This window comes from Microtus oregoni, unplaced genomic scaffold (assembly GCF_018167655.1).
Source record: "Microtus oregoni isolate MIOR12 unplaced genomic scaffold, Mior012 000000F_ref0000247, whole genome shotgun sequence".
NCBI classification, from domain to species: domain Eukaryota; kingdom Metazoa; phylum Chordata; class Mammalia; order Rodentia; family Cricetidae; genus Microtus; species Microtus oregoni.
The window spans coordinates 42,887,256-42,904,279 of record NW_024543059.1 but is presented as its reverse complement, the minus strand read 5'-3'; the positions used below and the strand labels follow the sequence as shown (position 1 = coordinate 42,904,279).

At 49.9% G+C, this 17,024-nt stretch overlaps 1 protein-coding gene across 1 annotated transcript; it reads right to left on the bottom strand.

Moving 5' to 3' along the window:
* Positions 1–3,394: 3,394 nt before the first annotated feature.
* On the bottom strand, positions 3,395–15,793 carry LOC121436880 (orphan sodium- and chloride-dependent neurotransmitter transporter NTT5-like). Its single transcript, XM_041636807.1, has 12 exons — positions 15,453–15,793; positions 10,832–11,121; positions 10,560–10,717; positions 10,338–10,476; positions 10,057–10,235; positions 8,566–8,676; positions 8,237–8,478; positions 5,658–5,844; positions 5,182–5,383; positions 4,906–5,065; positions 4,410–4,575; positions 3,395–4,170 (listed from the first exon to the last, which is right to left on the bottom strand). The coding sequence occupies exons 2-12, from the start codon at positions 11,085–11,087 to the stop codon at positions 3,724–3,726; spliced, it is 2,247 nt and encodes a 748-aa protein (XP_041492741.1). The 5' UTR covers positions 11,088–11,121; positions 15,453–15,793; the 3' UTR covers positions 3,395–3,723.
* Between the last annotated feature and the right edge of the window lie 1,231 nt (positions 15,794–17,024).

Here is a 17,024-nt window from a genome sequence, read left to right as displayed (position 1 = left end):
TCTGTCTCTTCCCCGCCACCGCCTCCTATTTCCCTCCCCCTCCCCCAATCAAGTCCCCCTCCCTCGTCAGCCCAAAGAGCAATCGGGGTTCCCTGCCCTGTGGGAAGTCCAAGGACCACCCACCGCTATCCAGGTCTACTAAGGTGAGCATCCAAACTGCCTAGGCTCCCACAAAGCCAGTACATGCAGTAGGATCAAAAACCCATTGCCATTGATCTTGAGTTCTCAGTAGTCCTCATTGTCCTCTATGTTCAGCGAGTCCGGTTTTATCCCAGGCTTTTTCAGACCCAGGCAGCTGGCCTTGGTGAGTTCCCAGTAGAACATCCTCATTGTCTCAGTGTGTGGGTGCACCCCTCACAGTCCTGAGTTCCTTGCTCGTGCTCTCTCTCCTTCTGCTCCTGATTTGGAGCTTGAGATTTCTGTTCGGTGCTCCAATGTGGGTCTCTGTCTCTTGTCTCCTTTCATCGCCTGATGAAGGTTAATATTCAGGAGGATGCCTATATGTTTTTCTTTGGGTTCTCCTTCTTATTTAGCTTCTCTAGGATCACTAATTATAGGCTCAATGTCCTTTATTTATGGCTAGAAACCAAATATGAGTGAGTACATACCATGTTCCTCTTTTTGGGTCTGGCTTACCTCACTCAGGATAGTGTTTTCTATTTCCATCCATTTGCATGCAAAATTTGCTAAGTCCTTGTTTTTTACTGCTGAGTAGTACTCTAATATGTATATATTCCATACTTTCTTCATCCATTCTTCAATTGAAGGACATCTAGGTTGTTTCCAGGTTCTGGCTATTACAAACAATGCTGCTATGAACATGGTTGAGCATATACTTTTGTTGTATGATAGGGCATATTTTGGGTATATTCCCAAGAGTGGTATTGCTGTGTCCAGGGCTAGGTTGATCCCGAATTTCCTGAGAAACTGCCACACTGCTTTCCAAAGTCGTTGTACAAGTTTGCATTCCCACCAGCAATGGGTGAGTGTACCCCTTTCTCCACAACCTCTCCAGCAAAGGCTATCATTGGTGTTAGATGTAAGATGGTATCTTAAGTTGTCTTGATTTGCATTTCCCTGATCGCTAAGAGAGTTGAACATGACCTTAAGTGTCTTTTGGCCATTTGAACTTCTTCTGTTGAGAGTTCTCTGTTCAGCTCAGTGCCTCATTTTATAATTGGGTTGATTAGCCTTTTACGGTCTAGTTTCTTGAGTTCTTTATATATTTTGGAGATCAGACCTTTGTCAGTTGCGGGGCTGGTGATGATCTTCTCCCAGTCAGTGGGTTGCCTTTTTTATCTTAGTGACAGTGTCCTTTGCTTTACTGAAGCTTCTCGGTCTCAGGAGGTCCCATTTATTCAATGAGGCCCTTAATGTTTGTGCTGCTGGGGTTATACGTAGGAAGTGGTCTCCTGTGCTCATGTGTTGTAGAGTACTTCCCACTTTCTCTTCTATCAAGAGCCTACATTTTTTATAGGTTAATTTTTTTCACATTTTGAAGTCATACAGATCATCTTTAGACAGGGGCTTTTTGTGAAGCATAGACTGTCTTAAATTTGTGACAATCCCCTTCCTTAGCCTCACAGGCACTAAGGTCACAGATGTGCGCTACCATGACCAGCTGAGGCTTTTACATCTCATCTGTCTTATGGAGAACAATAGTGAGAAGTGTAACAATTAATTTTTATGTATTTTACTGGTATGTGTGTCTGTGCATGTCTGGTGCCCAAAAAGAGCAGAAGAAGGTGTTGGATCCCGTGGCACTGGAGTTACAGAGGGTTGTGAGCTGCCATGTGTGTGCTGGGAACTAGAACCAGATCCTCTGTAAGACCAGTGAGTGTCCTTAACCACTGAGCCATCTCCGCAGTCTGAGAAATATGCCTGTTTTTCACATTAGGCTCTGTGTATTTTAAGAAAACCCTCCCTATCTCTGAGGTCATAAAAGTCTAAAAGCTTTAAATGTTTTATGTATCCAGTTCTTCATCCAGATTCAGCTTGTTTTAAATCCCACATCTAAGCATCACCATCCTCCTCCTCTTCCTTTCCAGTGGAGAATATTCTCTCTCTCTCTCTCTCCCTCTCCCTCTCCCTCTCCCTCTCCAAATAAAAGTTTCAAGCCCACAGTGTAAACGGGCTTCTGAAGGTTGTAGAATGCCAAGCTTGGCATCTCTAGGTACTAATGGCATCAGAAAAGATTACCTCAAGCTTTTTTGAAGTGTGTGTGAGAGAGAACACTGTGCCCACAGCGGGTATGTGTGAAGTGTGTGTGTGTGAGAGAGAACACTGTGCCCACAGCGGGTATGTGTGAAGTGTGTGTGAGAGAGAGAGAACACTGTGCCCACAGCGCGTATGTGTGAAGTGTGTGTGTGTGAGAGAGAACACTGTGCCCACAGCGGGTATGTGTGAAGTGTGTGTGTGAGAGAGAGAACACTGTGCCCACAGCGGGTATGTGTGAAGTGTGTGAGAGAGAGAACACTGTGCCCACAGCGGCTATATGTGAAGTGTGTGTGTGAGAGAGAACACTGTGCCCACAGCGGGTATGTGTGAAGTGTGTGTGTGTGAGAGAGAACACTGTGCCCACAGCAGGTATGTGTGAAGTGTGTGTGTGAGAGAGAACACTGTGCCCACAGCGGGTATTTGTGAAGTGTGTGTGTGAGAGAACACTGTGCCCACAGCGGGTATGTGTGAAGTGTGTGTGAGAGAGAACACTGTGCCCACAGCGGGTATGTGTGAAGTGTGTGTGAGAACACTGTGCCCACAGCGGGTATTTGTGAAGTGTGTGTGTGAGAGAACACTGTGCCCACAGCGGGTATGTGTGAAGTGTGTGTGAGAGAGAACACTGTGCCCACAGCGGGTATGTGTGAAGTGTGTGTGAGAGAGAACACTGTGCCCACAGCGGGTATGTGTGAAGTGTGTGTGTGTGTGTGAGAGAGAGAGAACACTGTGCCCACAGCGGGTTTGTTTGAAGTGTGTGTGTGTGAGAGAGAGAGAGAGAACACTGTGCCCACAGCGGGTATGTGTGAAGTGTGTGAGAGAGAGAGAGAACACTGTGCCCACAGCAGGTATGTGTAAAGTGTGTATGAGAGAGAGAACACTGTGCCCACAGCGGGTTTGTTTGAAGTGTGTGTGAGAGAGAGAGAGAACACTGTGCCCACAGCGGGTATGTGTGAAGTGTGTGTGTGTGAGAGAGAGAGAACACTGTGCCCACAGCGGGTTTGTTTGAAGTGTGTGTGTGTGAGAGAGAGAACACTGTGCCCACAGCGGGTTTGTTTGAAGTGTGTGTGTGAGAGAGAGAACACTGTGCCCATAGCGGGTTTGTTTGAAGTGTGTCTGAGAGAGTGAGAAGCATGTGCCCACAGTGGGTATGTAATTCACCAACCTCATTTATTAACAGACCACAAATGCTGTCTTGGCAGCACGTGAGATCACTGTCCATACAGTTGACAGGCAAAAGGGCTAGGCAGGGCTAGAGGGAGCACTCTGTCCGACCTGGGCACACCAAAGTTGTATCCATATCTCAGAGAGTCAGGGGGCCCTGGGCACAGCATCTAAACTGCTGGAAGACCGGCTTTGAGTTGGCATGTCAGCTCAACCCCAGTGAGGCTCTCACGGAAGTTCCCACTGGGTTTCCACACACCTGTCTTCTGCTGTCTGTGGGGCAGGGACTGGCTTGATGTGCATCAGCAGAGACTAAAAACATATAACATGGCCACTTCAGAAGCCTTATGCCAGTTCTTTCTGTCCAGTGCTTTGGCCACCTGCTGGGAGGACAGTGGGCTTTGGTGCCTCAGGATTGTTAGGGACAGTGGAGTCACCTCGAAGGCTGAAACTGGAGAAAATTTTAGTGTCACTTCTTGTCAACAGGTTTAGGGGTTGAAGGAGGATGTCATCTGTGGGGTTCTTTCTTGGGAGTGGAACCTGGCCACCTTTGTCCTGGCCTCTGACTGTGAGTCTTCTTAGCGCGTATGCAGGCAGCTGGCTGACCTTGTTGGATCCCATTTCTGTCCTTTTGGAGGATGAAGGCTTTTTAAAGACTTCACAGACGACCTGGTTGTCCTGGTTCCACCAGTGCTGCAGCGGATACACAGGGATGGGCAGCAGAGCCAGGACGCTGAGGAAGGTGATCCAGCCCAGGACTATCTTCTGGTAAGGCTGCTTCACTTCCTGGCTCTGGAGACAGGGACAGTGGACCACAGGGGGAAGCGCTCAGTCTGGGTGCAGTGTCCCCAGGTCCCCAGGGCAGGAGATACAGGTGAGGACTCAGTCTGAATACTCTGGGCGCAGGGTTCCCCAAGTCCTGGGGGTAGGAGATGCAGGAGGGGGGCTGAATCTATGTGCTTGGGGTTTGGGGTCTCCAGGTCCCTAAGTGTAAGAGCCACAGGGCGGGGTGCCAGGTCCCCAGGGCGTACCATACTGTCATTCCAGGAAATGTAGTAGAGGGATTTCCTGTGGTAGAGATTCAGGAAGTAGATGGCGAGCAGCACCAGCAGAGCGGGCAGGGTCACGTAAGTCCACAAGAAGGTGAAGGGTGCCCACACCAGGCGGCCCAGCTGGTAGAACATCTCAGCCCTGAACCTGGATGAAGGAGGCAGCCATCGGGACGTAAGGCCTGGGCATACCTGGGCATAGGTAGACCTTCTATCTCCAACTCTTGGAAACTCCTGATGCTTAGTGTGGGGGACCAGGCCTCCCTGGCTCTGGATCATGTTTTGTTACCCATGAGAATCGTTCAGTCCACAGATGGTACCACCACGGCCCTTGGCCTGCAGTGCACTTAGGAATGCATCTTCCTGGAGGATCTGCCCACTCTCTGAGAACTTTGACTCCTGTGCAGTGTCTCTGCCCCCTGAAGGCCTAGGGTAGACTGGATAGCCAAGCCACCCCCACCCAGGGATTGGAAATTACCTCCTGATTCCATAGACAAAAGCCAGAGAAAGGTTCTGGAGCACCACAATAACGACGAGGACCATAGGGACCAGGTGGTCATCAAACAGGAACACCACGTAGCTGCCGGAACGACTGGAGAGGACAAGGCTGCCCAGAAGTCCTCCCAAGCAGACAGTCACTAAGGGTGGAAGTGGATGGGGTACAATGGGGGTTGTGAGCTGGGGGTCCATGTGACTCCGGGATGCTTCAAGTGAGGTAAGTGAGAGGAAGATTACAAGGTAGGGGCTTTTGTACCTGGTATCAGCTTGGGATACTTCTCGAAGGTTGGGATGTTTCTCTGCAGAGGAAGCACAATACTCTCCAGGAGCGTTGTCAGTGTGGCCAGACCCATGATGACAAGGGCAATGAAAAAGATGATGGCCCAGAAAGAGGAGCCAGGAAACAGCGAGATGACTTGAGAGAAGGCCACGTATGCCAGGCCAGGGCCCTCCATGAACTGTGGGGAGAAGAGCTCTAAGGCAGGGCAGGGTCTGGATGGATGGGGTTGGGAGAGTACTTCATTAGTCATGTCTGCCACTCAGCGTGGAAATCGAGGAGGTTAAAGTGTTCAAAGTTGTCCCTCCTTGGCTATGCGACCTGAGTGACATTCATTTTCTGGATCCCTTGAAGTGAGCTACAATGTAGCTGTGGCACACAGATGTGGAGGGGAGCCAAGATCAGAACTTTTGGCTGCAGGGAGGTAGCCAGACCAGCCTCCTTGACAAACATACCTTTTCCTTCTGTACCAGGATGCTGCAGGGTGGGGAGAAACGGACCACATCTGCCTGGAGCTGACTGGGGAGCTGACTGATCCAGTCCATGTATTCTACTGGAGGTTTATGAATGATGCCTTGGGGAGGCCAGGCAGCCTGGGACAGCACACCTTTGATTATCAGATCGACCAGCTTGTTGACACTCCTGCTAGCATAGGAAGAGAAAAGAAGACGATAGAGAATGGTCTGGCTCTCCAAGCATCACCAACCAAGGAGGAGGAGAATCGCATACAGATATACACTATCATGGCTCTGGAAGTCCATGGTTGGGGGCTCTGTGTGAGTGTGTGTGTGATATATGTGATGTGTGTGGTATGTGATGTGTTTGGTGTGTTTGTGTGTCTGTGTGTGATGTGTGTGGGGTGGTGTGTGTGGTTGTATGTGATATGTGTGTAAGTTAATTAAATGGCCACCCCAATTAAATGTTTTCTTTACAAGAGTTGCTGTAGTCATGGTGTCTATTCATAGGAATAGTAACTGGAGCTAAGACAGCATCTAAGACATGAAGGCCCCGAAACACAGTGTTAGTCAAGTCCTTTTCATTTGTGCCTGGTATTCCATTAGTTGGATGGTTATGCTAACTTTTTTATGAAATCTTATTGCTAGGGTCTCAGATTGCACTTCCATGTTTACCTACAGGTAAATCAATGGTCAGTCATCATTTGGGTCACTGAACAAAGTCGTGACTCAGATGTCTGTGAGTGGGTGAGCAGCGGCCATGGAATCCCCGTGCAAGTGATTTGATTGTGAGAAGTACTTGTCCTCAAAGGCAGTGGCATGAATTTACATACCCACCAACAAAGCACAAGGCTTCCTCTAGCTTCCCTGCACACTGGTTCTCACAGTTTCTGCCTGAACCTCTGAGTCTGTAGCTGACAGTCATCGCAGCGCGTGGGCAGTGTGGTCTCGCTGCAGCCTTACCTTCAGCTTCTCAGGTGCAAGCTGGGTGTGGTGGCACAATCCTGTCACCACAGCATTCAAGAGGACAAGGGGGGGTCAGAAGTTCAAGGTCATCCTTAGCTACATAGACAGATCAAAGCCAGCTTTGGCAACATGACACCCTGCCTTTAAAAAAAAAACAGGTGGTGGTAATGCACGCCTTTAATCCCAGCACTCAGAAAGCAGAGGCAGGTGGATCTTTGAGTTCGAGGCCAACCTGGTCTACAGAGTGAGTTGCAGTACAGCCAGGGCTACAGAGAGAAACCCTGTCTCAGAAAAACAAAACAAAACAACTCAAAAGAGTTAGGCCATGAGATAGTTCAGTGGACAGATCACTTGCCATTCAAACTTGGAGTTTGATCTCTGAACCACACAAGAGAGAAGCAGACTCCACAGAACTGTGTTCTGACCTCCACACGCATACCCAGACGTGCACGTGCAGGTGCACACATGCACCAAGCAGACAGACAGACAGACATTGCTGCTAACCCTTGACATCCTAACTGGAAGGAAAACTCTTAAGCCTCTGAAAGCTACAGCAATGAAACAAAAGAGCAAGGAGAGGCTTGTGGGAGGACCCAGAAGGAAGGGAGGAGGAATTACATGACAATATCTCAAAAGATAAAAGAAATAATTCAAAGTGTATAAGAAAATTGGTGTATGCAAAACAAATTCCAGTTCTGTGCCCATTGTGATGGCACATACCTTTATTATCTTGTGTGTATGGTTGTTTTGTCTTCATGTATGTGTGTGTTTGTCTACCTTGTGTGGGCAATGTCCTCAGAGGCCAGAAGAGGGTGTTGGGTCCCTGGGCTGGACCTATATAGATGGTTGGAAGTCAACATGTGGGTGCTGAGTACTGAACCCTGGGTCCTATGGAAGAGCAGCAAGTTTGCTTGCTTGTTTTGGTTTCTTGAGACAGGATTTCTCTCTGTAGGCCTGGCTGTCCTAGAACTCGCTCTGTAGATCAGGCTGGCCTCGAACTCAGAGAACCAACTGCCAGGGCCTCCAGAGTGTGCCACCACTGCCTGGCTGCTGTCAGTGTTCTTAACCACTGAGCAATCTCGCTAGTCCTGGCACACACCTTTAATCCCAGCACTGGGAGGCAGAGACGGGCAAATCTCTACGAATGTGAAGCCAGCCTGGTCTACAGAGTGAAGTACAGGCCAGCCATGAATAGACAGTGAGACCTTGTCTCAAACAACAAAAACAAAACAAAGCAAAAAAAGAAACAAACACACCCCAGTATCTGGCTACAGCTAGAAAAAAAAAAGCAGAGCAACTGGGCAAAGCGCAAACACCTGGTGCTTCCCAACTCAAACACAGCCCGTGCCAACAGCTGCCGCCTGCATCGTGGCAGCTGTGACATCATGGCAAGCTGTGACAGCAGCTTTGCGGGTTAAAGAAGCAACTTGAAAATGATCCTTAGCTTCATCTGCAATTTCTAGAACTGTCCTCTTCCGTTAGGCAGTGGTTGTTTACTCTGAGGATGAGGTGAAGTGGGGTTCAACGGAAGGGTCTGACCGACAGGACTGTGGTGCTGAAGGGGAGCTGAGGAGGGAAAGCTTCTGCTAACATTGCCAGGATGTGCCACTCACTTCTCAACACAGCTGGGCCCGCTGGTTGTGGTCCAGAAGCCCAGCACCAGAAAGATGATGGCTGTGCTCAGCAACGACATCACCAGGTTGGCCATGGCCACAAAGAAGGCCAACTTGATGTAGTTGTCACCTCTAGTCTGGTAGGAAGAGAAAGTGATGATGGTGCCCATGCCAAGGCCGAGGGAGTAGAGCACATGGCCTCCAGCCTGACGCCACGTGTCCAGCGATGACAAGACAGAGAGCTGTGGAGGAGAGGGTTCCCAGGTGAGGTGAGGCCGACAGAGCAACGAACCTGGGAGGCCTGGGGAGTGAGGTAGAGAGGGACTCACCTCTATGGTCACCAGGCGCCTGAGGCTAGCCATCGCTCCTCGCAGGAAGAGACTGCGGATGAGGAAGCAGCAGAGGAGGACGTAGGGGAAGAATATGGAGAAAATCAGCATCTGGGCAGGTAGGTCACAAGAAGCAGGAGAAGGAAGATAGAGAGAACATTAGTAAAGTTGAAGGTGGGCAAGACGCTGTGAGGAGGGAGGTGCTGGGGGAGGGAGCTGGAGAGTGAACCGGTCAGTGGGAGGTGAAAAAGGAGGGCAGTGCCTAAGGAAAGACACCAAAGGTTTACCTCTGGCCTCCACAGGCTTGTGCAGACCCCGCTGCACACACAAAATGTTACATATGACAGGAACGTCCCAGCACCCACCCCAATGTCACCCACACTCCCAAACTGCCCAGAATCACGTTCCTGGATCCAGTCTCTTATGTTTCTCTTCTGTCCTTTTACCTGTGCGTCCTAACACGCAGTCTGGGCCCTGCTAATTCCACTCCTTCTCGCTGTCCACCTTGTTCCTGAGACAGGTCTCATTGCCCTGGAGCACACTGATTAGACTAGGACCCTGGATCCTCCTGTCCCCACCACCCCAGTTCTGGGTTCCAAGGATCCCTTTCTGTCTGGTCTTACACATGGGTGCTGGAGACCAAACTCGGGCCCTCGAGCTGCTGTCCTGGAACTCACTCTGTAGACCAGGCTGGCCTCGAACTCAGAGAGTCCCCTGCCTCTGCCTCCCAAACTCTGGGATTAAAGGCGTGCACCATCACTGTCTGCCCATGCTTCTTTCTCCCCAGCCTGTGAAGACCAATCTTCATTGTCTACCTGATTGTACTTAGAAGAATCCAGGAGGTTGAGGCATGCCCCTGGGTGTGTCTGTGGGGCTGCTAGAGGATTAACTGAAAGCGAAAGACCTACCTTGATGTCTGTGTCAACATCCCTGAGGCTCAGATGGAATAAAAGAGGGATGAGAACACCATAAGAGAACCACAGCTCCTCTGCCTCCTGTTCTGTGGGGACCCGAGGATGCGCACAGTCCCAGCCATGTGTTCCTCACCACACTGTATACCCTCAAACCGTGACCGAAATAAATCCTTCATGTCAGGTCACAGTGAGAAGACTAATGGGAAAAGGCCCCTTCACACCGAACCCCTAGTCCTAGCAGAGTCTCTGTTTGTAGGAACGGTGCCAAGAACTGGTATGAGGAATCCAGATGCTCAAAGGGACACAGACGGAGCACAAGGAAGGAAACCATTTCTGCAGGGTCACCGTGCACACCAGAAAGCCCAGGGAGGTAGAGGTGATAGCAGAGCTAGGACAAGTCTCTGCACAGTGAGGTGGGTGTCAGGGATGGTGACCAGAGAGTCCCGTCAAGAGCTTGCTTGAGGTAGCTATGGCCTCTTCCGTGGGACACTTACTGGGGACACTGGTGGGTGTACATGAACCTGTCCTCTGGATAGGTCCTGAGGCTCAGCAGGAAGGAGGCCATGGGGACACTTACAAGCACTGAGATCCTCATCCTAATAATCAGGATGATATAGAGGAAGACCCAGGTGGCAAAGAGGCACAGGGTGATGTTCAGGACCAACATCTCAATCCCTTCTTCCACCTGGCTGGAGGCATTAAGGGTTGTGTGATACCAGAAATACTGGTAGGGCACTGTCCGAAGGCACTGGATCTCTGCGGGGAGGAAGGGGCAGAGATTCAGATACTTACAGGTCACCTCACATGCTGCCTCCAATAGCTCTTGCAACTAACCCATCTCCCTGTCCCTCTCCTTACTAGTCATACTGATGTTCCCATGGTCACGGGAATGCATCTTGCATTGTTCCCAGGGTGGAGGGTAACCAAAGGACTGGCCCAGGTACATGACGTTCCAGGAGATCAGAGCGCTGTTATACAGGCTCACCAGCACACAAGCCTGAGGAGAACAAGGTGGGCCCGAGGGGCGACATGGAGGAGACAGGGCACCAGAAACTTGTGGGTCTGCCAGCCCCAACCTACCAGTGTGCTGGAGTAGCCCAAACCGCCTAGCCAGGGGGCCAGCTGCTTCCAGGCCTGGATGTTGTCCTTCCGAAGCCACTGTCCAATGATCATCTCCATGTACAACAGGGGGATCCCCATCAGCAGCAGCAGGATGAGGTACATCAGCAGAAAGCTGCCTGTGGAGGGGTGGGATCTTGCTCAGGCAGCTGGGAGCCCCTCAGCCCTCACACTCCTCCCTGGGGGGTCTCAACACCCCTTCCTTAACCTCACAGCATAGGCTCTGGCTTCACCTCCTCCATTCTGGTGGCACAGGTATGGGAAACGCCACACGCTTCCAAGTCCAATGGAGAAGGCCACCAAGATCAGGATATTCTCTGTCTTCTTCGCCTGGAAGTGGTTTGGGATCTTGGTAATTCGGACCTCTCTGGTCCTGACGCCCCGGGACACAGATGTGGGGTTCATGCCCCTCTCCCTATACATGGGTTCTTTCTCCACAGGCTCTTTCTCCTTCTTATCCTTGGGAAGTGCTTTAGGAGATTGGTCCATGGAATCTCTTCACTGGTTCCACACCTAAAGGGGTCTTGAGGTCACCAAAAACAGCAGACTTTAAGATAGAACCAGTGTCCAGAGAGGCACAGGGAAGTGGGAGGTGTGGGGAGGGGGACAGAAAGTGTTCCTTTCAGGATTGGATTAGGATGTGGGGGTGTTTGAATTACTTATTTTATTTTAGTGTGTGTATGTGTGTGTACGTGTGTGTGTGTGTGTGTGTGTGTGTGTGTGTGTGTGTAAATGTGTGTGCGCATGTGACTTTTTAAGACAGGGTCTCTCGGTGTAGTTCTGGCTGTCCTGGAACTCACTCTGTGAACCAGACTGGCCTCAAACTCACAGCAATCCGCCTGCCTCTGCCAGCCGAGTGCTGGGATTAAAGGCATGCGCCACCACTGCCTGGCCTTTTGGGGGGATGCTTGATTTAGAGTAGATTGCTGAGGCACAGGAAATAGGTACCAAGCCTGATGACCTGAGTTCACTCCCGGGACCCACATGGTGGAAGGAGAGGAGTTATGCTGCAGGCTGTCCTCTGACCTGCACATGTGACCGTGGCATGCACACACATACAACACAATAAATTAAATAGGACATACTTTTAAAAAACATATGGCATTGAATGTTTGGTTTTATCCAGCTTTGGATTGCATGACATATTAGTTCTGAGGGAGGATCTCATTAGCTCAGGCTGGTTTTAAGCATCTGATGTAGCTGAGGATGGCTTTAAATTCCTCACCCTGCTGCCTCCTGCTCCTGAGTCCTGGGCTACAGATGTGAGCCTCCATTCCTGCCTTCAAACTATCTTTACAATAAGGAGGCAGTTACTTAAACACGCTGCTCAGGCAAAGGCCAAACACACATCATTTATGCCTCGAAAAATGCATAAAGTATGTATTTCTCAGTTTCATACATGAACTGAGCCTTTACAAATGCAGAGTGCTCCTGCAGAGGACCCAAGTGCAGTTCCTAGACTTAGCTGGGGTGGCTCAAAACCACCTGTAACTCCAGAGACTCTGACACTCTCTTTCTGTCCTTTGCAGGAGCCTGCATTCATGTGCACACGACTATACCTAGACACATACACGCCCATACATAGATACACACATGTGCACCCGACTATACCTAGACACATACGCCCATACATAGACACACACATGTGCATATGACTATACCTAGACACACACACGCCCATACATAGACACACACATGTGCACACGACTATACCTAGACACACACGCCCATACATAGACATACACATGTGCACATGACTATACCTAGACACATACACGCCCATACATAGACACACACATGTGCACATGACTATACCTAGACACACACACGCCCATACATAGACACACACATGTGCACACGACTATACCTAGGCACACACACGCCCATACATAGACACACACATGTGCACATGACTATACCTAGACACATACACACATGCCCATACATAGACACACACATGTGCACATGACTATACCTAGACACACACACACACGCCCATACACAGGCACACACATGTGCACATGACTATACCTAGGCACACACACGCCCATACATAGACACACACATGTGCACATGACTATACCTAGGCACACACACGCCCATACACAGACACACACACACCACAAACATTTAAAATAAAAGTACATTTTGGGATTTTGTTTGGTTAGCTTTTTGAGACAGGTTTTCCTTTTGCGGCCTTGACTGTCCTGGAGCTCACTCTGTAGACCAGGCTGGACCCAAACTCAGAGATCACCTGCCTCTGCCTCCCAATTGCTGGGATTAAAGGCGCGTGCCACCACCAACCAGCATAAAAGTAAATCTTAAGTTCTCAGTAGTCCTCATTGTCTGCTATGTTCAGCGAGTCCGGTTTTATCCCAGGCTTTTTCAGACCCAGGCCAGCTGGCCTTAGTGAGTTCCCAAAAGAACATCCCCATTGTCTCAGTGTGTGGGTGCACCCCTCGCGGTCCTAAATTCCTTGCTCATGCTCTCTTTCCTTCTGCTCCTGATTTGGAGCTTGAGATTTCTGTCCGGTGCTCCAATGTGGGTCTCTGACTCTGTCTCCTTTCATTGCCTAATGAAGGTTAATATTCAGGAGGATGCCTATATGTTTTTCTTTGGGTTCTCCTTCTTATTTAGCTTCTCTAGGATCACTAATTATAGGCTCAATGTCCTTTATTTATGGCTATGGCTATGGGTTTGTGATCCCACTGCACATACTGGCTTTGTGGGAGCCTAGACAGTTTGGATGCTCACCTTACTAGACCTGGATGGAGGTGGGTGGTCCTTGGACTTCCCACAGGGCAGGGAACCCTGATTGCTCTTTGGGCTGACGAGGGAGGGGGGACTTGATTGGGGGAGGGGGAGGGAAATGGGAGGCGGTGGCGGGGAAGAGACAGAAATCTTTAATAAATAAATAAATTTTAAAAATGTAAATCTTAGCCGGGCAGTGGTGGCGCACGCCTTTAATCCCAGCACTCGGGAGGCAGAGGCTGGCGGATCTTTGTGAGTTCGAGGCCAGCCCAGTCTACAAGAGCTAGTTCCAGTAGGCTCCGTAGCTACAGAGAAACCCTGTCTCGAAAAACCAAAAAAAAAAAAAAGTAAATCTTAAGTAATGAAAACAATTGTATTTTTCTCTCTTGTGAGTTTATACTCATTTGTGTGTGTGTGTGTGTGTTGTGTGTGTGTGTTCTCAATTAGCCCCAGAGAAAGGAATTCCTTCTCACCAAGGCCTTGGATCTAGTGCTGAGTGGTTTCCATTTAGCAAAAATGCTAATGGGGATGAGGTGCCACCTGGTTTCCTCCTGTATGCTGGTTGCCATGGTTTCCACAATGCTGTGTTCCCAGTCACAGCAGAAGGAAGCAGAAGAAAATGCACAGCAACGCTGAACTTTCTTCCCTTTTCTCCACATTTGTTCACCCCAAACATCCAGCTTATGAAATGTCCTTAGCGCATGGAACACCCTCTGATAATCCTCCCAGTGTCTGCCTGGGAGCCTACAGCCACGCCCCCTCTGAGACAACAGGCAAGGACTTGTCAGACTTTTCTGTCTTCAAGGCCCTGTCAAACATGTGCCTTGCTATTGCCAGAGAATTGCTAATTGTGTCTGGAAGGCCTGTGGGAACGGGAAACCTTGAATAAGGACACAGAGAAGACATGGCAGATCCCTTTAGCCAGCTCCTGCTGCTGTAAGCGTCCTGTCTGAACCCCAGGAGGCAGCACTGAGACTGGCACTCAGAGGGGTGCCCTCCCCAGTGAGGGTTTTAACAGCACTTTACACACTAACAACTTCCCAGAGCCAGTGACAACAGCACTGCACACCCAGCTGTAAATGGCTGTGCCTTGCTCTGGTTCCAGGATCACAGATCCCAGGCTTTCTCTGGCTAGGAAGTACCTCTGGGCCTCTTCTGTAGGCTGAGTGCAGCCAGCATCCTCTTTGGGGACAGAGCAGGAGCCAGCCAGCCAGTTTTGAGAAGAGAGAATGCTACTTGCTGGTGAGGTACCTCCTGGCCGATTTTTTTTTTAATTGTGTGTGTGGAGGGGTGCACATGAGTATAGGTACCTGTGGAGGTCAGATCTCCTGGAATTGAAGCTACAGTCTGCTGCGAGTGTCTGTGCCTGCTGTAGATACTGTGAACTTTCAAGAGATACCACAAGTTTTTTAGCATGATTTTATGCCCAGCACACCAGAACTCCTGAGGCTGACAGAAGGTTCAAGAGTTTAAGGCCAACTTGGGCTACTCAGTGAGACTTAGTCTCAAGAGTACAAAACAAAACAAAAAGACCCCACTGCCAAATCCTTCATGTTAAATGTTTGCTCCTTTTAGGTTTCAGAAGGGGAGGCAGCTAAACTTAGAAACTTATATCACATAGCTTTTTTTATTCTATAACACTGAGAACAGGGAATCTTTTGTTATAGTATATTATAGGTGATTATTATCATACACAAAACTATGTATTAACATCTCATATGTACTATATGAGTTTCTCATCAATTCTACATATTTTCTTTTATTATCACGTGTAATTTCCTATGACGTATTTATTTATTATTTTGAGACAGGGTCTCTCTATGTACCTCTGACTGTCCCAGAACTTGGCTATATAGAGTGGGCTGGCCTCGAACTCCCAGCAATCTGCCTGCCTCTGCCTCCCGAATGCTGGGATTAAAAGAGTGAGTCTAATTATTTTGAGATAGGGTCTCACTGTGTAGCTTTAGCTATCCCAGAGCTCCCTATGTAGATCAAGCTGACCTCGAACTCAGAAATCCTCCTGCCTCCGCAACTGCAGTATTGGGATTAAAGGAGTGTGCTGTCCGGCCCAAGCTAAAAATGTGTTTTGTAAGGGTTACTCACAATCTAGGGTCCGTTTGGGGGTCTTCGGAGACAGCCCCGCCGACAGCTTCCCTTTAGTGGTCCCGTCCCCTTGGCGGACAGGAAGAACGCCTCGAGGGCTGCGGCCCGGCTCCCAAGGGGAAGGCTGGCGTCTGAGCAGGGCGTAACGGTCCCTACCCGCCTGGGCACGCGACCCGTGGACGTCAGCGGAGGTGGCCGAGAGACCCAGGGCGCCACAGCCCGGTGACCTGCAGCTCGCGCAGGGAGCTCTTACTTTTCTCTGGCCCGCGCTGGCCTGAGAAGACCCCGGGTGCCAGGGAATTCGGGCTCGGTGTGGGCGGAGCTAAGTCACTGGTTGCCTGATTTCATGGTGTTGGCTCACGGTGCCACTTGCCAGGAGGATGAGATCGTGGGCTGTGTGACGTCACAAGTTGCCAGGTAGATTTCACACAAGCACATGAAGGAGGGAAAAAGATGCCAGGAAAACTGCCAAGGGTGGAGGGTCACGTACTTATTAACCCAGCGCTTTAGTGGTAAAGGTCTGGGAGTTCCAGGCTAGGAAGGAAAGAAGGAAGGAGGGAAGGAAGGAGGCAGATGAGAGAGAGAGGGGGGGGGAGGTGAGGGAGAAGATAGAATAAAGATTTATGATGTTAGTGAGCTAGAAAATGTAGGTCCAAATCCTATTTTTGAACTTACTTGAGAAAATGTGAGATTTTTTTGTCTTTTTTTTTATTGAAAAAAAAATTTCTGCCTCCTCCCAGCCTCCCATTTCCCTCCCCCTCCTCCCACTCCTCTCCCCCTCCCCCACTCCTGTCCCCCTCCCTCTCCAGTCTGAAGAGTAGTCAGGGTTCCCTGCCCTGTGGAAAGTCCAAAGTCCTCCCCCCTCCATCCTGGTCTAGGAAGGTGAACATCCAAACTGGCTAGGCTCCCACAAAGCCAGAGCATGAAGTAGGATCAAAACCCAGTGTCATTGACCTTGGCTTCTCAGCAGCCCTCATTGTCCGAGATATTCAGAGAGTCTGGTTTTATCCCATGCTTTTTCAGTCACAGTCCAGCTGGACTTGGTGAGCTCCCAATAGATCAGCCCCACTGTCAGCGTGGATGGGTGCACCCCTTGTGGTCCTGACTTCTTTGCTCATGTTCTCCCTCCTTCTGCTCCTCATTGGGACATTGGGAGCTCAGTCCGATGCTCCAGTGTGGGTCTCTGTCTCTATCTCCATCCATCGCCAGATGAAGGTTCTATGGTGATATGCAAGATATTCATCAGTATGGCTATAGGACAGGGTCATTTCAGGTTCCCTATCCTCAGCTGCCCCAGGAACTAACTGGGGATATCGCCCTGGGCACCTGGGAGCCCCTCTAGGTTCAAGTCTCTTGCCAACCCTAAGATGGCTCCCTTAATTAAGATATGTGCTTCCCTGCTCCCCTATCCAACCTTCCTTTATCCCAATCATCCTGTTTCCCCAAGTTGCCCCCATCCTCCCCTTCTCACTTTTCTCTCCCCATCTCCCCTTACCCCCCTCCCACCCTACCCCCAAGATCCCAATTTTTTGCCCGGCAATCTTGTCTACTTCCCTTAACCAGGAGGATAGC

Coding starts and splice junctions, on each gene's coding strand:
- LOC121436880 (XM_041636807.1), bottom strand. CDS start 11,087: ATGGACCAATCTCCTAAAGCACTTCCCAAGGATAAGAAGGAGAAAGAG. Junction 10,477..10,559: donor TGGGCTACTCCAGCACACTG/GTAGGTTGGGGC, acceptor TGTTCTCCTCAG/GCTTGTGTGCTGGTGAGCCT. Junction 8,479..8,565: donor GGCGCCTGGTGACCATAGAG/GTGAGTCCCTCT, acceptor TCTCCTCCACAG/CTCTCTGTCTTGTCATCGCT.